Source organism: Pinus tabuliformis, chromosome X (genome assembly GCF_031772625.1).
Source record: "Pinus tabuliformis cultivar Carrire ecotype Pingquan chromosome X, CPIR1, whole genome shotgun sequence".
NCBI lineage: Eukaryota > Viridiplantae > Streptophyta > Pinopsida > Pinales > Pinaceae > Pinus > Pinus tabuliformis.
This window is the reverse complement of record NC_142308.1, coordinates 17,531,739-17,554,618: the sequence shown is the minus strand read 5'-3', so window position 1 is coordinate 17,554,618 and position 22,880 is coordinate 17,531,739. Positions and strand designations below refer to the sequence as shown.

Here is a 22,880-nt window from a genome sequence, read left to right as displayed (position 1 = left end):
TTACATTGCTGATTCTCTCTTCTATATTATGTCACTTGGCCTTCACAGGCGGCTGATACTCTCCATGTGCATCATTGGTGCTATGTATTTTACAAGACTACGATCATATATGTATCATGATCCATATCTCAATATAATATGTCGATTTTTTCCTACTGAAAGAAAAGAATTGTTCAACTTCAATGATACCAATATATTCTTCAATAAACAATCACAGCCGCTCAAATCTTGCCACACCATACCTGATAATCCTCGCAAGTCAATCCAGACAAAGTAGCGGGTTTTTTTCCGCCTTCTGTTGACAAAATAGAGTTGCAGGGATCTATTTATCGAAAATCTTTGGCTCCGGTTGTGGCTGCACACGGCAACTATCATGGCGGTTTCCATTCTGAAGTTCTTCGTCTGTCTACTACTTTGTTTGGTGAATTTCTATGGAGAGGATGCAAGGAATGCTGTAGCAGCAGAAGATGGGAGGAGGGCAATTAATATAGGCGTCATACTAGACAAGGATTGGTACGGATTAGTGGCAAGAACGGCCCTTGAATTAGCTGCAGGACAAGGATTGGTACGGATTAGTGGCAAGAACGGCCCTTGAATTAGCTGCAGAAGACGTAAATAAGGAGAATAAGCTCCCCAACTCCAGTCGCTTAGCGCTCCAGTTTCGCTTTTCAGATTCTGATGGACAAAACGCAGTCATGGCTGCCTTTGCTGGTATTTATTAAATCCAATAATCACAGTTTAAAATTAGAATTGACTTTGATGGCTTTAATTTTCTATTCACGATTCAACTGTATTGAATAGATAAATCAAAATGTATAAATTATTATGGGATTTTATTTTCATAGCTTTTATATATCCATGTCCTTTGAATTTACATAAAAACATTTTATTATTTAAAAAAGAAGAAGTTGTTTGTCCCAAATTTTATACAGCCGGGACAAAATATGTGAGAGGAGAGATTAAGATTTCCCGGGTTCGAATCTATTAGATTAAGGTTTCCACACAATATTTTGCTATGCTCATTTTCTACAAAACAGAAAGTGCATGCCAAAGCCTCGGATGCAAGAAATCTGAATGAGTAAAATAGCTCTAATAGCAAAATAAACTGCTTTTCTACAGCTGTGGATCTATTGAAAAAACATGAAGTAGTGGCGATAATAGGACCACAAACATCGCAAGAAGCCGGGTTCGTGATAGATCTGTGTACTGCTTCAAAGGTGCCAATGATTTCATTCTCTGTAACGGATCCCCTGCTCTCTGCCCGCCGGTCCCCATATTTCATCCGCTTGCCTCATAGCGACGCTGTTCAGGCCGACGCTATTGCAGCGCTGGTCGAGTACTACGGCTGGAGAAAAGTCGTGGCCGTCTACGCCGACAACGATTACGGCACCGGCATGCTGCCCTTCTTGACCGATTCTCTCAGTAACGTGGGATGTGAAATCGCTTACAGATCGGCCATTCCAGCGAATGCAAATAGAAGCGCTACGAGAACGATGCTTTCCGAGCTGAAGGACATGCAGACGAGAGTTTTCGTTGTTCACATGACTTCAGACCTGGGCGCTGTTTTCTTCTCAGAAGCTCAGAACATGGGGATGATGAGCAGTGAATATGCATGGATTATTACAGACGGGTTGAGCGCTGTTCTCGACGTCATGAACGAATCAAGCATCGCGTCCATGGAAGGCGTTCTGGGAACCAGAAGTTATATTCTAAACTCTACACAGTTGCATAATTTTGATAGCAGGTGGAAGCAACGGTTCATAGCCGAGAATACCACTAAAGGAAAGCCGGCAAAGCTCAACATATACGGTTACTATGCCTACGATGCCGTTTGGATGATCGCTCAGGCTATCAAACGTTTGATGGAAATTTCTGTTCATTTCAAACGCACAAAAAAAACACACAGAGAACAACGCTTTGGTTTTCTACTACAGGATCTTTATTATATAAAAACAATAATAATAAAAAACTGTTACAGAATTTATCTTCCTCGACTCAGAGGGATTTACAACAGGAACTTCAGTTCCAGAACCTGATTCCACTATCTCATAAAAGTATATCTTCAGCACTGCTATGCGTTGCAAGAAGAAAAAAAACTTCTTGGCTAATCCTCTACTCTCGCTACTCGTCTCTACTCTTGCATTTTTTTTTTTTTTTTTATATCGAACAACACAAAAATATCTTTTACAATACGTGTTGCTTTTCCCCACTTCCGTGAAAATAAAAATAATAAAATTTAAGATTTCACCTACATTTACCAACCCTAGTAAATATCATTTATTACACGGTTGAAAATATCTTGCTGGAATTTAATGCATGGCTTATCACACCATCGCATCGCAAGAGGAGAAGGGATGTGCCACCGCCTCTATAACCTTTAATTCATGCGATCTGCGATCTGCGATCAGATCGCATCGCGAAATCGCATCGCAGACAATAGAAGCATGCAGCGAAGGGTGACGAGGGAAAAATGCGATATGCGATCTGCGATCGCATCGCTAAGGAAAAAAAAATTTGCAAGTTGAAATTACCATTCCAACACTCCCCTTTAATTTTAACTGCTGGGTTTTTTCTGCATACCCAGGCATTTCCTAAAATGATCAAAGATTTTCTTTGCCAATGGTTTTGTCAAGATGTCAGCTAACTGTTCCTCTGTTCTGCAGTGCTGCAAAACAATCTCACCATTGTTAACCAATTCACGTATGAAGTGAAATTTGGTATCTATATGCTTTGTTCTTTTATGAAAAACAGAATTTTTAGACAATGCTATTGCCGAGCTATTGTCGCAGTAAATGGTTGTGCCATTTTCCTGTTCATGACACAAATCTCTGAGAACTCTTCTCAGCCATACTGCTTGGCATGCTGCTGCTGTTGCTGCCACATATTCTGCCTCTGCTGTTGACAAAGCTACGACTGGTTTCTTCTTGGAAGCCCATGAGATGGCTCCCGATCCCATATGAAACACATATCTTGATGTGCTTTTCCTATCATCAACACTTCCAGCCCAATCACTGTCAGTGTAACCTGTCAACATGAAACTTTCAGAAGAGGAGTATAAAATACCAAACCCCTTCGTTCCATTCACATACCTTAGAATCCTCTTGGCTGCCTGCCAATGAGTCTCTTTCGGTCTTTCCATAAATCTGGAAATTAAACTCACAGCGTGCATAATATCCGGCCTAGTTGCAGTCAAGTACATAAGGCTGCCAACTATGCTCTTGTACAGTTTTGGATCAAAATCCTTGCTGCTGTCTTCTTTGGTCAATTTCAACCCCACTACAGTTGGAGTCACAGCTGCCTTGCTGTTCTGCATGTTAAATCTCTTCAACACTGCTTCTACATATTTATCTTGAGAAATGAAAACTCCATTTTCACTTTGGTCTACTTCAATTCCAAGAAAATATCTTAAGAAGCCCAAGTCAGTCATTTCAAATTCACTTTTCATGACTGCTTTAAAATCAGCAATGAGAGACGCATCATTGCTAGTAAAAATTAAATCATCTACATATAGAACAACGATAAGAATCTTACCGTCATTCTCCTTTATGTAGAGTGTGGGTTCACCATCACACTTGTCAAACCCATTCTCAATCAGGTAAGCGTCTATTCTGCTGTACCATGCTCTTGGAGCTTGCTTCAGCCCATAAAGAGCCTTTTTCAGTTTACAAACTTTATGCTCTTGGCCTTCAACTTCATAGCCCGGAGGTTGTTCAACATAAACCTCTTCTTTTAACACCCCATTCAGGAATGCAGATTTAACATCCATCTGATAAATCTTCCATTTGTGTTGTGCTGCAATAGACAACACTGTTCTGACTGTTTCCATCCTTGCTACTGGTGCAAAGGTTTCATCATAGTCTTTGCCTTGTTGTTGCTTGTAGCCTTTCACAACAAGTCTTGCTTTGTGCCTGTCAATCTTGCCTTCAGCATTGCTTTTGGTCTTATAGACCCACTTAACACCAATGACATCTTTGCCTTCAGGGAGGTCCACTAACTCCCATGTTTTACTCTTCTCAATTGCACCAATTTCTTCATTCATTGCTTCAATCCATTTATCTTCATTTACAGCATCTTCAAAATGGACTGGGTCATCAACATGACAATATAAAGCAAATAATGAATTCAGACCGGTATTGTTACTTACCTCTCCTTGTTCATAAATCTCATTCAGATTTCTGAATCTTGGTCTTCTTGGTGTGTTAGGAGTTCCATCCGAACTTGAGGGTATTTCTGATCCCTGTGGTGTGCTTGAAGAAGCACTTCCTTGACTTCTTGAGGTTGTTCGAATTCCAGATTGTGGTGTGGTTTGTTGTACTTGCTGTGGTGGAGGAGGAGCCACCAAGGAAGGATTATTTGCTGCAGTCCCTTCCTCTTCTTCTTCGTGAGACACAATTATCTTCACATTTACTGTCTTCTCTAAGCTTCCATCCCAAGCTTCATCTTCAATGAACTGCACATCTCTGCTTACTATCAATTTCTTGGTGGATGGATTATAGAGTTTGTATGCTTTTGACTCATCACAGTAGCCAATAAAGACACACTTCTCCCCCTTACTATCAAGCTTCTTTCTTAGCTGATCCGGTACATGTGCATATGCCACACAACCGAATACTCTCATGTGAGTGACAGTTTGCTTTTGACCACTCCATGCTTCTTCTGGTACTTTGTTCATGACATCTTTAGTTGGGCATCTATTCAAGATATAAACTGCGCAAGTAACAACTTCTTCCCAATACTCATGCGGCAAGTGCTTTGCCTTTAGCATACTTCTGACCATGTCAAGAATGGTCCTATTCTTTCTTTCAGCAACTCCGTTTTGCTGAGGTGTATACCTTGTGGTGAACTGCTTTTGTATGCCATTCTCTCTGCAAAAACGCAGAAAGTCTTGGGAGATGTACTCTCCTCCTCTATCTGTTCTGAGCACTTTGATATAATGCCCACACTGCTTTTCAACAAGAGTTTTGAAGTGGCAGAATTTCTTAAAAACTTCACTCTTCTGTTTCAGCATATACACCCATGTCTTTCTGGTGTAATCATCAATGAAAGTTAAAACATATTTATTTCCGGCAAATGATGGTGTTTGCATCGGTCCACACACATCAGAATGAACAATTTCCAATGGTGCTTTTGCCCTTATACTCTTTCCTGCTGGAAAGCTTTCTTTGTGTTGCTTGCCCAAAATGCAGCCTTCACAAAGGCTATCTGGTTTTTCGATCAATGGTAATCCCTTTACCATTCCCTTTCTGTGCAACAGATTCAGGCCTCCGAAATTGAGATGTCCAAATCTCAAATGCCACAACCAATTCACATCTTTCAATTGTTCCTGAAAGACTTCTTGAGTTACAGTCGCAATAGTTCTGCCTTCCTTCAAATCTGCCCTGAGTTTGGGAGGAAACATTCTATTGCTGGTCATCTGCACCTGTGCAATGATCTTCTTACTTGGAGGTATATCTCTGATTGTACACAAATCATCTTTGAAGAACACGTTGTAACCTTTGTTGATGAGCTGTCCAATGCTCAAAAGATTACATTTCAGACCAGGTACATAGTATACATCTGGCACAATCATCTGTTCTCCATTTTTTGCTCGGATACTGACTCTGCCCTTACCCTTGACAGATATCGTATCATCAGTCCCTGTTGTTACCTCAGATTTCACATTTTCATCCAGATTGGCAAACATTTCAATGTTACCAGTCATGTGATTACTACAACCTGAGTCTAAGAACCAAAAATTTTCTTGTTTGTCTTGTGCTATGTTACATGTTAACAGCACGTTCTTTGGGTTCTTATCATCTTCATTTGCAAAATTAGCATTTTGCCTATTATTCATGTCATTTTGCTTTTTCCTACAGTCATTGGCATAGTGCCCATATTTCTTACAATAATGACATTGGACTTGGGATTTGTCATACCTTTGTCCATGAGCTTGCTGTTTGCTTGAACCTTCATCTTGGTTCTGATTGCAGTTCCTTCCGCTTGTGCTTGCAGGATAATTTCTGCCTCTATTTTGGCTTCTTCCACGACCTCTGTTATTTGTTCTGCCTCGACCTTTTCCTTGGCCAAAAGACATTTGAGTCTTGAATGCTTGCTCAAAAGAGGAATCTGTTCCTCTACTCAGTCTCTGTTCATGAGACAAAAGAGAAGCACTCAGTTCATCTACCGTGAACTGTGAGATATCTTTTGTTTCTTCTATTGCTACCACAATAGATTCAAACCTTGAGGGTAAACATCTCAAGATTTTCTCTAAAATCCTTCTTTCTTCAAGAATCTCACCATGAGATCTTATCTGGGTTATCAAGCCAATAACCTGAGTGAAGAATGAATCTATTGTGTCAGATTCCTTCATGCTGAGATTTTCAAAGTCTTTCCTCAACATCTACAACTTTGCAGTCTTCACCTTCTCCATGCCTTGATAGGAAGTTTTGAGAATATCCCATGCCTCTTTGGATTTTATTGCTGCTGCAATCCGCGGAAAAACACTTTCATGTACTGATTGGAAGAGGAAAAAGAGGGCTTTGGCATCCTTCTTCTTGTCACTCTTCAACTGGTCTCTTTCTGCTGCTGTCAAAGCAGCCAACGCTGTTGCATCTGCAGGTTCAGCATAGCCAGTTTCAACCAGCTCCCATATTCCTTGAGAAGCAAACAATGCTTTCATTGTTATGGACCAATAGCTATAATTTTTCCGATTAAACTGAGGCAGTTGGGGATTTGTCAAACCAGTTCTAGCATCTGCCATCTTAACTTGTGAAAAAATAAAGAAGAGATACTGACTGTAAAAAAATAAAAAAACAAGCAAGAACTTTCTGCTGAAAAAATGCTCAAAAAGCTTCTTACAGCTCCTACAGTGAAAAACAAACTCTTGTTTTTGACTCACTGAGTGCCTAGACTAGCTCTGATACCATGATGGAAATTTCTGTTCATTTCAAACACACAAAAAAAAAAACACACAGAGAACAACGCTCTGGTTTTCTACTACAGGATCTTTATTATATAAAACAATAATAATAAAAACTGTTACAGAATTTATCTTCCTCGACTCAGAGGGATTTACAACAGGAACTTCAGTTCCAGAACCTGATTCCACTATCTCATAAAAGTATATCTTCAGCACTGCTGTGCGTTGCAAGAAGAAAAAAAACTTCTTGGCTAATACTCTACTCTCACTACACGTCTCTGCTCTTGCATTCTTTTTTTTTTATATCGAACAACACAAAAATATCTTTTACAATACGTGTTGCTTTTCCCCACTTCCGTGAAATAAAAAATAATAAAATTTAAGATTTCACCTACATTTACCAACCCTAGTAAATATCATTTATTACACGGTTGAAAATATCTTGCTGGAATTTAATGCATGGCTTATCACACCATCACATCGCAAGAGGAGAAGGGATGTGCCACCGCCTCTATAACCTTTAATTCATGCGATCTGCGATCAGATCGCATCGCGAAATCGCATCGCAGACAATAGAAGCATGCAACGAAGGGTGACGAGGGAAAAATGCGATATGCGATCTGCGATCGCATCGCTGAGGAAAAAAAAATCTGCAAGTTGAAATTACCATTCCAACAACGTTTTGGTAATGCCGAATTTAATTTCTCTCCATCCCCAATTAACCCAAATGAGTCGTCCAATTCACAGTTGTCGAATCTTCCAGTTTTCAAACAAGGGGAACGATTGCTACACCTACTCAGGAACACCAATTTCAAAGGTTTAAGTGGGCAATTGAAAATAAGTGAAGGGGAGGTTACAGGTGCCACATACGAAATACTCAATGTCTTGAGCAAAGACAAAGTCCGCTACCGCCCAATTGGCTGCTGGAGATCAAATGGAACTTCTGATTCCTCACGGACAATGAGTGAGCTTGAAAATGTTACTTGGCTAGGAGTGTCCACAAAAAGACCCCGCGGCTGGGCAACGCCTACCAAGCCGTTGAGAATTGCGGTCCCAATTAAACACGGATTCCAAGAGTTTGTCCGTGTCGAGAAAAATGAAACCGGCGGGCTAGTAGTCTCTCAGGATAAGCCCGGTTTTGTAATTGAAACATTTACAGCCGTTCTCAAAAACCTTTCATATAATGTTACGCCCTATTTCATTCCTTACAATCAGAACGGGTCAGAATTGCCGGGTTACTATGATGACCTAATCCAGCAAGTCTCCTTATCAAAGGTCAGCTGTTAAAAAATTTCTTCCTCTCTTTCTCCATTATCCAGTTCCAGGTATATAAGTGCCTCTTTTTTTCAACCAATCTAATTTGGAGTTTTTTCTTTAATGTCCTGATCAGGAGTTCGATGCAGCTGTGGGGGATTTTACCATCCTTGCAAACCGCAGCATATATGTGGATTTCACTCAGCCCTATTTTGAGTCAGGGCTGGTGATGGTAGTGCCAATAAAGGCAGCCAATCCGAGCAATGCTTGGACATTTCTCCGTCCTTTTACAGGAGCCATGTGGGCTACAACCGGAGCATTCTTCGTGTTTACAGGATTAGTTGTTTGGCTGCTTGAACATAAGGTCAACGATACTTTCAGAGGAAAGCCCAAAGAACAAGTTACAACCTTTCTATGGTAATCATCTCTTTCCAATTTATTTCCATGGTTAATGCATTTTCATTTATGTTTTTTTCAAATTAAATGTAAAAAAACTATGTTGATATCTTTGGTGTTAACTAATGTTTGCAGGTTCTCATTTTCCACGCTCTTTTTCTCTCAGAGTAAGTGTGTTCTTTACCTTCAATTTTTGACATTTCATAGGATTAATTTTCACAAAATTTGTCTTTCTTCTCCTCCAAAGTTAAGGAAATGCTTTACACCAAACTTTTCATTATAATTTCAATATCTGCGTAGATAATTCTCAATCACAGCTCTGTAAAATTGTAATCGTTTTATTAAATAATGATTCAAAGAATTGCAAATGGTTCGTATTATACAGGAGAGAAAGTTGTTAGCAGTTTGGCTCGAGGAGTTATAATAATCTGGCTTTTCTTGGTTTTGATACTGCAATCTAGCTACACAGCAAACCTCACAGCAATATTAACAGCCCAACAAATGCAACCCACCATTCAAGACGCGGACACTCTGAAATCCAGTGGACTGCCCGTGGGTTACCAGGCGGGAACTTTTGTAGGTGAATACCTGGTAGAGCACCTGGGGATAGATCGCAACAAGCTCCAGGGGTATTCATCACCACAAGAATATGCAAACGCACTGTCAAACGGATCAGTGGCTGCCATTTTTGACGAAATCCCTTATATTTGCATTTTCCTGTCTCAACAAAGGGGCTTCACAATAGTTGGAGAGACATATAGAACCGGGGGCTTAGGCTTCGTATGTTTCCATGACATTCATTTTATTTATTGCTACTAGGGTTAAGACTTGTAAAATTGCACTCGTTTTTGCCATTTGGTGTTCGAAATATTCAGCGAGTTTGTTTGTTTTCTTTTTTAACAGGCATTTCCGAAGAGATCTCCGCTCGTATCGGACATGTCAACGTCGGTGTTGGAGGTTGCAGAGGGCCCGGAAAGTCAGGAAATTCGGAAGAAATATTTCAATAACATTACAGACTGCAGCAGCGGAGGGCCGCAAGAAAATTCGAATAGGCTAAGCATGAAGAGTTTCTGGGGCCTCTTCCTCATTACGGGCTCCGCTTCAGCGATGGGTCTGCTCATATATTTGGGCCGTCTCCTTTACACATATGTTCACCATCGCCTTCCACAGGAGCAACAGCACTTCCCGTCCACCAGACATTTAATCTTAGGCCGCTTGAAAAGCTTCTTCAATTACATGGACGAGAGGAAGGAATCCGACAACTCTATGGAAACCAGTCTGTTGAAAACGTAATTTCAACAGCGGCCTGAGTTGACCCGTGGAGCAGCAATTAACTCACCAAAAACCGCCAGAACGAAACCATAAACCGCTTGAGGGATATCAGACCGCCTTCCAGCAGAAAGTGGTTTCCGTACACAAGAGCCCGATACAATATTGTGCAGACGTGTGGCTCTCAACATACGTAAGCAAGTCTGACTTCTCGGGTGCTATCGTTCAGCCGGAAAAGGCCTCCCGATATTCTCCTCCGCTGTCCGATCTGCCTGATTGTTCTCCGCCGTCCATCAACCAAACCTGCATACGGCCAGCATTAATTACATAGCGTGGAGTAAAACTTAAGTTTGGTTGACCATACCTCTTATTAATAAATTGTCATATGTGTAGGTAGATATTTATGTTTTTTTACGGCACTTAATGTTTCTCTTATGTTGGAGGTATGGGCAAGTCAACGATGTTTTAAAAAAAAATATCCTTTTGCATATGTTTTGTGTGTGTGTTCATTTTTGATATGATGAGCCAAGTGAAATATGCTCGTTGTTGTATTGGTTGCACACGGGAGAGTTGTTGCACGCAGCTCATAAAAACAGGGGAGCGCACATGAAGCAAGGAATTAATTTTGCACAGCAGTGCATAAAAGAAAAGCAGAGGAGCGCATTTGTTTTGTAAGCATGTCTAAATTTTGTTTTTATAGTAGTATGTAAAAGAAGGTTTTTACACCAGTAAGTAAAATGTTTTCACAGCAGTGAATGTAAATGAGAATTTTACCCAGCACAGTAAATTCTCAGGTGGAGACAGAGTTTAGTTTTTGATGGCTGAATGTAATTTTTTTTGGTGAATCCCTCTCAGTAAAAGAGGAAGAAATATGTATCAGGCATTTTGTTTTAATGAATAGAAATCTCTTTATGGTGGTGTAATACTCTGTCTTCAGTCATTTTTTTAAAGCTTCCCTGTGCACAAAAGATCCTGGAGTGAAGTAAACAGAGCATTGCCTCTGTGTTTAAGTTTTTGTTTGTTTTTGGGATTTTATCAAAAAAATCCCCAACAGTGGTATCAGAGTAGGCTTAGGCTCTTTGAAAGTGTTCAAGAAGCTGAAGGGAGGAGTCTTTTGTTGCAACAGTAGATCTTCTCCAGTAGAGTGAAGGCTCAGTCAAGAAAATACTCAGGTATTTCACAAAGTTTTTTATGTGTTGCTGAAGAAGCAGTCAGTTGTTTTAAAATACACAGTCAAGAAATTGAAGCATAACTAAGGATGCAAGGAATGGCCAGCACAAGCACTGGTATGGGTATGTTTAACACCCAGCTCCCACAGTTTAATGGGAAAAACTATGACTATTGGGCAATAACCATGACAGCCCTGTTTGCCTCTCAAGATTTATGGGAAATAGTTGAAGATGGTTTTGAAGAACCAGCAGATGAAAATGAGTTTAATAGATTAACTCCAGCAGAGAAGGATCTGCTGAAGAGCAATAGGAAGAAGGATTCAAAAGCCCGTGTGTTGTTGTATCTAGCAGTAGACTAGAGTGTGTTTCCAAGTTTAGCAGCAGCTAAGACAGAAAATGAAGCATGGCAAACCCTCAAGACAGCCTATCAAGGCATGGAGAGAGTGAAGACAACAAAACTACAATTGCTGAGAAAGGATTTTGAGAATCTGAGCATGAAGGAGTCAGATAATATTGACTCATTCTTCACACATGTGATTGGTTTGGTCACACAGATGAGGACTCATGGAGAAACCATTGAAGAAAGGAGGATTGTGGAGAAAATATTGAGGGTCTTACCCTCAAAGTTTGATGCGATTGTCACCACCATTGAAGAGACAAAGGATCTCTCAAACTTTTCAGTTGATGAGCTACATGCATCACTGATAACACATGAGCAGAGGTTGAGTAGGAATGAAAACTCATCTCTAGAGCAAGCCTTCAAGACCCAGATGTCCTTTGGAAGAGGAAGAGGTCAAGGCAGAGGAAACAAGAGAGGAAGAGGTAGAAGTCAAAACAAGGGTGGAAGGAACAACCCAGCAAATGCTCAAGGAAGAGGCAGCAATCCAAATCAGAACCAAGGCCAAGGCAGCAGCGAACAAAGAGGACAACATCATGCTCAAGGACAAAGATATGAAAAATCTAATGTCCAATGCTATTATTGTAAAAAATATGGGCATTATGCCAGTGAATGTAGGAAGAAGCAGCATGATATGAACAATAGATCAAATGCAAATGTCACTAGAGAAAACATCAGCCAAAATAATGTGTTGTTAGCTTGTAACATGGCTGAAACAAACAGTGAAGACATATGGTTTTTAGACTCAGGTTGCAGCAACCATATGACATGAAACATAGCTTTCTTTTCTGCTTTAGATCATAATATGAAATCAGAAGTCACACTAGGAACTGATAGCAAAATTTCTGTTATGGGAAAAGGAGAGGTAAAAATATTTACAAAGCAAGGAGAAAGGAAAACCATAGCAGATGTCTACTATGTCCCTGGAATGAGATGTAACCTCTTGAGTATTGGACAACTTGTTCAAAAGGGTTACAATGTTTTCTTTAAAAATGATGTATGCACCATCATGGATATTGCACCCAGCAAACGATGCATTGCTGAAGTGAAGATGACAAGGAACAGGATGTTCCCTCTTAGAATAAGGGCAGATTTGAAAAACAAAGGAGAAATTGCAGCAGTCGCTCAAGAGGCTTTCCAAAGCGTGCCAAAGGATGAAAATTGGTTGTGGCACTTGAGATTTGGACATCTCAATTTTGGAGGTCTAAATTTGTTGAGTAGGAAAGGAATGGTAAGAGGAATACCATTGATAGAGAAACCGGACAGCCTTTGTGAAGGCTGCATATTGGGAAAACAACATAGAGAAAGTTTTCCATCAGGGAAGAGCATAAGGGAAAAGGCACCCTTAGAGATCATCCACTCAGATTTATGTGGAATGATGCAAGCTCCATCATTAGCAGGCAGCCAATATTTCCTAACATTCATTCATGACTTTACAAGAAAAACTTGGGTATATTTCCTTAAAAACAAAAGTGAAGTGTTCGAGAAATTCCAAAATTTCAAGGTATTTGTGGAAAACCAAAGCGTGCTGCATATTAAAGTTTTGAGAACTGATAGAGGAGGTGAGTATATCTCCAAGGAATTCCTACGATTTTGTAGAGAAAATGGAATTCACAAACAGTTCACAGCAAGGTACACCCCACAGCAAAATGGAGTTGCTGAAAGGAATAATAGGACCATCATGGATATGGCGAGGAGCATGCTGTGTTATGAAACCAGCTCAAGAAAAGATAGAAAAGATAAATCCACGCCTTAGAATTCAGCCTCTTCAAGGGGGCAACCTCCTTTACATTACATAAATGAACAATTCTTGGATGATACAAATAACAAAACCTCCTTTCTATATATAGGAGTCTAAGGAGTCACAATATAATCCAGCCGACCTAACAATAATAATATAAAGCCACAAAAATAACAATAGAGGGATTCTATGGGGCACAGAAATAACAATATGGGGGTAATAGGGGCACAACAATATAAATAAGGGGTATAACTACAATAGTAATGGGGTAATCACTAGTATTATAGGGACCCAACATGCCCCTCTCCTTCAAAAAAGTGTTGTCCTCAACGCTTGAGTAGTTCTGGATACTTCTGCATAAAATTCTCATCCTCCCATGTGGAATCTTCAGCGGATAAGTTCTTCCACTTGATAAGATACTCTGAAATTGATCGATTTCGTAGCTGTCGAGTTCTTGTTTCTGTGACTGCTTCCGGTTCCAATATAATTTTTCCTTCCTCGTCAAGTTCTGGCAATATTGTTTGAATTGGGAGCTTGTCACCTATAACCTTCTTTAAACATGAAACATGGAAAACTGGGTGCAATCGAGAAGCTGCAGGAAGCTCCAATTTGTATGCCATAGTACCAATCTTTTCCAACACCTTGTACGGACCATAATACTTTGGTGATAATTTATTATCCTTCTTAGCTTGCTTTAGGGACATTTGCTTATATGGTTGTAGCCGTAGGAATACCCAATCACCTACATCAAAACTTCTTTCACTGCGATGTTGATCTGCCTGTTGTTTCATTCTATTTTGTGCCAACACGAGGTTATCCTTTAAGAGTTGGAGGACTTGTTGTTGATGTTCGATGTGATGTTCCACTGCCTGAACCTTAGAATTTTCTCTTAAATATGATGTGATGGATGGTGGTTGATACCCATAAAGTGCCATAAATGGGGTCATTTTTGTTGCTGTATGGAAGGAAGTGTTATACCACCATTCAGCCAGAGGCAACCATTTGACCCATTGTGTCTGTTTATCAGATACAAAGCAACGAAGATATCCTTCCAAACATTTGTTTACTATCTCAGTTTGCCCATCAGATTGAGGATGATAAGATGAGCTATGAGCTAACTGAGTACCAAGACAAGAAAATAATTCTGTCCAAAAATTTCCAGTGAAAATGGGATCTCTGTCACTTACAATAATCTTTGGGTTTCCATGTAGCTTTTGAACTGTTTCCATAAATGCAGTAGAAACTGTACTGGCTTTAAATGGATGTGATAATGCACAAAAGTGTGCATACTTGGTAAGTCTGTCAACTACCACCATGATGACACTCTTTCCCTCAGACTTGGGTAAACCTGTGATAAAATCCATTGAAACCTCCTCCCAACGTTGGCTTGGAATGGATAAAGGTTGTAATAGACCCGGTGTCTTAATTGTTTCAACTTTATTTTGCTGGCAAACCAAACATTCCGCCACAAACTTTTGAATATCTGATTTAAGGCCATCCCAAAAAAATTCCTTCTTAACCCTGTGGTAAGTTTTTAAAAATCCTGAGTGCCCTCCTAAGGGAGAAGTGTGCAATTCCATAAGAATCTTTTGTTTTAGCTGGGAATTCTTACAGAGGTATAAGCGATCTTTGTACCATAACGAATCATTTTTCCAGCTAAATGTATCAGAAGTACTGGAATCTTGTTGTAGCTTTCGAATAAGTGCCCACACTTCTTCGTCATTCTTCCATTCCTCCCTTGCTTCGTTTATCCAATCTGGTTGGATAATAGAAATGGCACACAACAATGCTTCCACATCCTCATCCTTTCTTGAGAGTGCATCTGCCACCACATTTTGCTTCCCTTTTTTGTAGATGATTTCAAAGTCATAACCCAACATCTTTGTGACCCACTTTTGTTGCTCTTCAGAGGATAATCTTTGTTCTAAAAAGTATTTAAGGCTATCATGATCCGTTTTTACCTTGAAGTGTCTTCCCATTAGGTAGGGTCGCCATTTCTTAAGTGCATGGAGTATTGCCAACATTTCCTTCTCATAAATAGCTTTGCTTAAAAACTTTCCCTTGATTGGACGACTTTCAAAAGCAATGGGTCTTTCATCTTGCATTAGAACAGCACCAATTCCATTTCCTGAAGCATCACATTCCACAATAAAGGTTTTTGTGAAGTCCGGTGTAGCTAAGACCGGTGCTTGGCACATTGCCTCTTTAAGATGTTCAAAGGCCTTTGTTGCTTCCGGAGTCCATGAAAATGAATCTTTCTTCAATAATGTTGTTAGAGGTGCTGCTATTCTCCCATAATTCTTAACAAACTTGCGATAATACCCTGTCAACCCAAGAAATCCTCGCAGATGCTTTATGGATGTGGGGATTTTCCATTCCTTAATGGCTTTAATTTTGCTAGGGTCTACCTTAACTCCTTCATGAGATACAATATGACCCAAATATTCCACCTCCTGGACTCCAAAGAAACATTTGGATCTTTTTGCATATAATTGTTTCTCCTCCAATAGTTGTAGCACCCTGTCAACATGTTCAACATGATCCTTCCAAGACTTGCTGTAGATTAGTATATCATCAAAAAATACTAACACAAATTTTCTAAGGAATGGTTTGAAAATTGAATTCATCAAACCTTGAAATGTTGAAGGTGCATTGGTAAGGCCAAAAGGCATGACCAAAAATTCATAATGACCCTCATGAGTTCTAAATGCTGTTTTCGGAATGTCTTCAATCTTCATTCTGATTTGATGATATCCCGAACGAAGATCCAACTTGGTGAAGTAAATTGATCCATGCAATTCATCCAGTAATTCATCAATGACAGGAATGGGGAACTTATCTTTAATAGTGAGCTTGTTGAGCTCCCTATAATCTGGACACATGCGCCATGATCCATCCTTCTTGTGCACCAATACTACTGGAGCTGAGAAAGAACTTTGACTCGGTTGAATTATACCAGCCTCTAGCATTTCTGCAACCATACGTTCAATTTCACTTTTTTGGACATATGGATATCTGTACGGCCTGATGTTTGGAGGAACACTTCCTGGAATCAGATGAATAGCATGATCATGATCACGCATAGGTGGGAGACCTTTGGGAGTCTCAAATACCTTGGAATGATTGTCCAGGACTTTTTGGAGATCTGGAGAAATAGATGATTCCAATGTGGAAACATCTAGCGAACATAATTGTGCAATTACACCTCTTTGCTCCTTTTTTAGAAGCTTTGTCATGCCATTAGAGCTGATTATCTTTCCTGGTTTCCCTGCAATACCCCTTAATTCAACTTCCTTTCCTTCCACAGAAAATTTCATGAAAAGTTCTTGAAAATTAAAAGCTATTGTACCCAAGGATTGTAGCCATTGGACTCCTAGTACAACATCAGCACCTCCCATTGGAATGGAAAGCATTGGGCTAGTCAATACATATTCTCCCATGGATAGCTTGATATTATGGCACTTTCCAGAACAATTTATTGTTCCTCCATTTGCAATCATCACTTGACACTCTGGTGCTGGATATAGGAAGCAATTCAATTCTTTTGCTACCCTACAATGAATAAAATTGTGGGTGCTTCCTGAATCAATCAACACTATTACCTTTTTCTTCTTGATTTGTCCTTCTATCTTGATGGTTTGAGGAGTGGTAATTCCCGCCAATGCATTACAAGATATGGTCGGATTTATTTGTTCTTCATCTAGGCTTTGTTCCTGGAATATATCCTCTTCTTTTGACCTTTCTTGCTCCTTTTCTTCTTCCTCTTCACAATCTATGTAGAATAATTTCTTCTCAGCACACTTATGACCTTTTGTGTATTTGCTATCACAATTGTAACAAAGCCCTTTTGCTCTTTTTTCTTCCAATTGTTGTGGTGTCAACCTTGTAGGTTGTGGAAGACTATGGGCAACAACACTTCCGTCTTTATAGTTGTGAGTGGTATGCTTCCTAGTTGCCATAATTTTGCTTTCCATTTTTCTTGCTAACCTGAATGCCTTCTCTAATGAATCAGGTTCCCAAAGGCGCACATCATGTTGGATATTATCCTTTAAAGACCCTATGAACACATCAATCCTATGCTCCTCTGGAATATCTTTTACCCTTATGTTCAATTTTTGGAACTCCTCAATGTGCTCCATTATTGAACCCTTTTGTTTGAGACTTATCAATTGGCTAAAAAAAGTGTTGCTTTTTGTATCCTCATAATGTGCTATCAATTCTTCCGTAAAAATTGCCCAAGTGATAAATTGTTTACGAGAACAAAGCCATTGATACCATACAAACTGATTTGGTTCCAAATATAAAGTTGCCATACGTACCTTTTGTGTGTTTTGCACATTATTGAGATCGAAGAATTGCTCCATCTGTAATATCCATGTGGCGGGATCCTTGCCATCAAACTTCCTCATATCGATTTTTGGAACATGGTGAGTCTTCGATCCAACATTAGAGTCTATGGAATCATGATTAACATTTCTTTTGTTCTCATCATGAGTTTCCTTTACTACCTTTTCACCATTAGTGACCCTTTCTTGTAGCAACTTCTTCAATTCATCCATCTTATCATCCATGCCATCAATTTTAGCGTCCATGCCATTCACCTTAGCTTCCATGCCATCCATCTTAGCTTTCATGCCCTTTATCTTAGATTCCACGCCATTTATCTTAGATTCCACGCCACTTATCTTAGCTTCTGTTAGCTTTTGTGAGCGTGACATTTGTTGCACTTGTTCTTGTAATTTTGATATATCATGTAGCATTTCTTCCTCTTCTTCATGAGTCATGCTAGAGCTTTCAGGTTCCTTACTAGGTGTTTGCATTTTCTTTCCTCGGGGCATCAGTTACCGATAATAATGCTTTACTATGCCCTTTGAATTCCGTTAAACCAAGCTTACACAAAAATAAAAAAAACTACACACCTTTTTTCACTTTATAGAAGCTTGATATTGAATCTGATGTATCTCTGTAATTTCGGATCATCCAATTCTGAAATTGCTACCTGTAGTAGCCTTCTGCGTCCTCTTTCCAATGCCACAAGTCTGAGCCAAATTGGATTCTCCAAGGAAGAGTTATGTGAAATCTCCCACAGTGACTTGCTTTTAGACTGGTTCAGTAGAGCGAACTTGTACGACGTGCCACGAGTCACTGTTTCAACCTTTGAATCTGAAACACACATACAAGAAACTACAGTCCGTCCTCTTTCTGTACCTTTTTACGAAATTTCAATCCGATCCTCAGAGAGAGAGTTATGACGATTTTCCCCAGGTCACCTGTTTTGAATGTAATTCAGGAGTCTGCAAAAAGGCCAACTTCCTCAGATCATATCTCCGAAAATATCACGCGAAAAGCTCTGAAATTTGGACCCAAGGTTCAGCGCCAATTCTTCTCAAATGGGTTTTTTTTGCGACTTCTGAAACGTCACAGAAAAAAAGTTATAGCGAAAATGCCACGATGACCTGTTTGGAGCAGCGAAACCCTAGAATCCAAAGCTCTGATACCAAATGTTATGAAACCAGCTCAAGAAAAGATAGAAAAGATAGATCCACGCCTTAGAATTCAGCCTCTTCGAGGGGGCAACCTCCTTTACATTACATAAATGAACAATTCTTGGATGATACAAATGACAAAACCTCCTTTCTATATATAGGAGTCTAAGGAGTCACAATATAATCCAGCCGACCTAACAATAATAATATAAAGCCACAAAAATAACAATAGAGGGATTCTATGGGGCACAGAAATAACAATATGGGGGTAATAGGGGCACAACAATATAAATAGGGAGTATAACTACAATAGTAATGGGGTAATCACTAGTATTATAGGGACCCAACATGCTGAAGGCAAAGCATTTGCCAAATGATTATTGGGCTGAAGCTGTAAATTGTGCAGTTTACATTTTGAACAGGTGTCCTACAAAAGCAGTGTTGAACAAAGTGCCAGAAGAAGCATGGAGTGGGAGAAAGCAAGGAGTCACCCACATGAGAGTTTTTGGATGTGTGGCCTATGCACACATTTCAGATCAGCTAAGGAGGAAGTTGGACATCAAAGGGGAGAAATGTCTTTTCATTGGATACAGTGAGGAATCCAAAGCCTACAGATTGTATATCCCATCCACCAAGAAATTTTTTGTCAGCAGAGATGTTCAATTCATTGAGGAAGAAGCTTGGGATGGAAGCATAGAAAAAACAGTGAATGTTAAAAACTGTTTGTCTCATGATGAAGATGATGAGGAGGTGGCTGAAATGCACCCCCAAACAGCAACACCAACACAAGGACAGCAAGGGACACCATTGAGGATAAATGAGAGTGCTTCTCCAAGCACACCACAAGGAGGAAATTCAAGTGCGTCTTCAAGCACTTGCACACCAAATGAAAGAGGTAAGAAATTTAGAAATCTAAGTGATATTTATGATGAAGGAATAAATTCCTTATTTGCCTTGTATTGTCATGTTGATGATCCTATTCATTTCGAAGATGCAATTAAAGATAAGAAATGGATAGAAGCTATGGATGAGGAGATGAATGCCATAGAGAGAAACAAAACATGGGATTTGGTTGAGCTACCAAAAGGTAAAGAAGTCATTGGAGTCAAATGGGTTTACAAGACCAAGAGCAATGCTGAAGGTAAGATAGAAAGGCACAAGGCAAGGCTGGTTGTCAAGGGGTACAAGCAGCAATATGGGGGAGATTATGAGGAGACTTTCGCACCGGTTGAAAGAATGGAAACCGTGAGAGCAGTGCTGTCTATAGCAGCTCAAAACAAATGGAAAGTCTACCAAATGGACGTGAAGTCAGCATTCCTAAATGGAGTGTTAAAGGAAGAGGTTTATGTTGAACAACCTCTAGGCTATGAGAAGAAAGGTGAAGAGCACAAAGTGTGCAAATTGAAGAAAGCTCTTTATGGGCTGAAGCAAGTGCCAAGAGCATGGTACAGCAGGATAGATTCATATCTATTGGATAATGAATTTGACAAGTGTGAGGGAGAACCCACCATCTACATCAAAGAAAAAAATGGTGAAATTTTAATTGTTGTCTTATATGTTGATGATGTTATTTTCACAGGTAATGATGATCAGCTCATTAAGAATTTTAAATCAGTCATGAAAGAGGAATTTGAAATGACTGACATGGGTTTGTTGAGATACTTCTTAGGCATAGAAGTAGATCAAAATGAAAAAGGAATTTTTATCTCACAAGCAAGAGATGTAAATCAAGTGTTGGGCAGATTTAACATGCAAGAATGCAAGGCAGCAATCACTCCCACAGTGATGGGATTAAAACTCAGCAGAGAGGACAGCAGCAAGGATTTTGATCCTAGTTTGTACAAGAGTATTGTTGGCAGCCTTATGTATTTAACAGCTACTAGGCCTGACATTATGTTTGCTGTTAGTTTAATTTCCAGATTCATGGAGAGGCCAAAGGAGGCACATTGGCAGGCAGCAAAAAGAATTTTGAGGTATGTCAAAGGTACCAAAATGTTTGGAATTTTATATAATGTCTCAGAAAGTTCAGATTTAATTGGATACACTGATAGTGATTGGGCTGGAAGTGTAGATGATCGGAAAAGCACTTCCGGTTATGTTTTTCATATGGGTTCAGGAGCCATTTCATGGGCTTCTAAGAAGCAGTCCATTGTAGCATTGTCTACAGCAGAGGCTGAATATGTGGCAGCTACAGCAGCAGCATGTCAAGCAGTGTGGATGAGAAGAATGTTGAGGAGCTTAGGCCAAGAGCAGGCAAAAGCAACTGTGATTTTTTGTGACAATAGCTCAGCTATTGCATTGTCCAAGAATTCAGTGTTTCATAAGAGAATGAAACACATTGATACAAGGTTTCACTACATCAGAGAATTGGTGAACAATGGAGAAATTGTCCTAGAACATTGCAGGACTCAGGAACAGGTTGCAGACATCTTGACAAAGCCATTGGATCAGAAAAGCTTTGAATTTTTGAGGAAGTGTCTGGGTATGACTGAATGCCCAGCAGTTGAAATTAAAGGGGAGTGTTGAAAACGTAATTTCAACAGCGGCCTGAGTTGACCCGTGGAGCAGCAATTAACTCACCCAAAACCGCCAGAACGAAACCATAAACCGCTTGAGGGATATCGGACCGCCTTCCAGCAGAAAGTGGTTTCCGTACACAAGAGCCCGATACAATATTGTGTAGATGCGTGGCTCTCAGCATACGTAAGCAAGTCTGACTTCTCGGGTGCTATCGTTCAGCCGGAAGAGGCCTCCTGATATTCTCCTTCGCCGTCCGATCTACCTGATTGTTCTCCGCCGTCCAACAACCAAACCTGCATACGGCCAGCATTAATTACATAGCGTGGAGTAAAACTTAAGTTTGGTTGACCATACCTCTTATTAATAAATTGTCATATGCGTAGGTAGTTATTTATGTTTTTTTACGGCACTTAATGTTTCTCTTATGTTGGACGTATGGGCAAGTCAACGATGTTTTAAAAAAAAATATCCTTTTGTATATGTTTTGTGTGTGTGTTCATTTTTGATATGATGAGCCAAGTGAAATATGCTCGTTGTTGTATTGGTTGCACACGGGAGAGTTGTTGCACGCAGCTCATAAAAACAAGGGAGCACACATGAAGCAAGGAATTAATTTTGCACAGCAGTGCATAAAAGAAAAGCAGAGGAGCGCATTTGTTTTGTAAGCATGTGTAAATTTTGTTTTTACAGTAGTATGTAAAAGAAGGTTTTTACACCAGTAAGTAAAATGTTTTCACAGCAGTGAATGTAAATGAGAATTTTACCCAGCACAGTAAATTCTCAGGTGGAGACAGAGTTTAGTTTTTGATGGCTGAATGTAATTTTTTTTGGTGAATCCCTCTCAGTAAAAGAGGAAGAAATATGTATCAGGCATTTTGTTTTAATGAATAGAAATCTCTTTATGGTGGTGTAATACTCTGTATTCAGTCATTTTTTTAAAGCTTCCCTGTGCACAAAAGATCCTGGAGTGAAGGAAACAGAGCATTGCCTTTGTGTTTAAGTTTTTGTTTGTTTTTGGGATTTTATCAGAAAAATCCCCAACACAGTCGAGAAAGTGATGAAAATCTTCCGAAGGCCCCCAATTTTGGTACTAGTATTTCTACTCCGCCGGCATGGGAAAGTCCAGTAAGCATAAACACCGGCGGTCACATTGAAGAAGAAGGCAGCTATGAATACACCGGTGGTCACATAGAAGGAGGCGGCGGCTATGAAGACAGCGGTGGTCACATTGAAGGCGGCGGCGGCTTAACCACCGATGAAGGTCCCATAGAAGAAGACGACGACTATGAAGACACCTCCTCCTCCACGTGGTCATCGCGCTCTTCTTCATTCCTTTGGCTACCAGGGGCAACATCTTAACGCTTAATAGTCAAGGTTCTTATCATATTTGTGCTTAAAAACATTTAGCTTAATGACGTCCTAAATTTCTGGATATCAGTCTTGTAGAATATTCGTTGGCTGTTCAATAATCACACCTGTAACTTCTAAATTTGGTTTATATTATATTTTTTATTAGTAATTCATAATTGTCAAACTAGGGTTGGGATCATTATGTAGCTGTTATGTCTTAATGCATTTTTTATTTATGAGGAAAATTATCCTGATTGGAATATTGGGTTGGCAGTCATTATAAAGCATATTTTCACACACTACAATGTTTTTAATATTTTAGATTATTAATTTATTTCTTTATATTTAAAAATGATAAATTTATAACCAATCTAATTTATATATTGAACCATTTCAATTT

At 39.6% G+C, this 22,880-nt stretch overlaps 1 protein-coding gene across 1 annotated transcript; it reads left to right on the top strand.

The window, feature by feature from the left end:
• The first annotated feature begins 373 nt into the window (after positions 1-373).
• Positions 374-22,489, top strand: LOC149138103 (glutamate receptor 2.7-like). The gene is made up of 9 exons (XM_089450251.1): positions 374-513; positions 1,097-1,869; positions 7,590-8,173; positions 8,289-8,569; positions 8,684-8,715; positions 8,934-9,328; positions 9,452-9,837; positions 9,991-10,018; positions 22,160-22,489. The coding sequence occupies exons 1-9, from the start codon at positions 374-376 to the stop codon at positions 22,487-22,489; spliced, it is 2,949 nt and encodes a 982-aa protein (XP_089306377.1).
• The last annotated feature ends 391 nt before the right edge of the window (positions 22,490-22,880 follow it).

Coding starts and splice junctions, on each gene's coding strand:
- LOC149138103 (XM_089450251.1), top strand. CDS start 374: ATGGCGGTTTCCATTCTGAAGTTCTTCGTCTGTCTACTACTTTGTTTG. Junction 1,870..7,589: donor TATCAAACGTTTGATGGAAA/TTTCTGTTCATT, acceptor GTTTTGGTAATG/CCGAATTTAATTTCTCTCCA. Junction 8,570..8,683: donor CAAGTTACAACCTTTCTATG/GTAATCATCTCT, acceptor TAATGTTTGCAG/GTTCTCATTTTCCACGCTCT.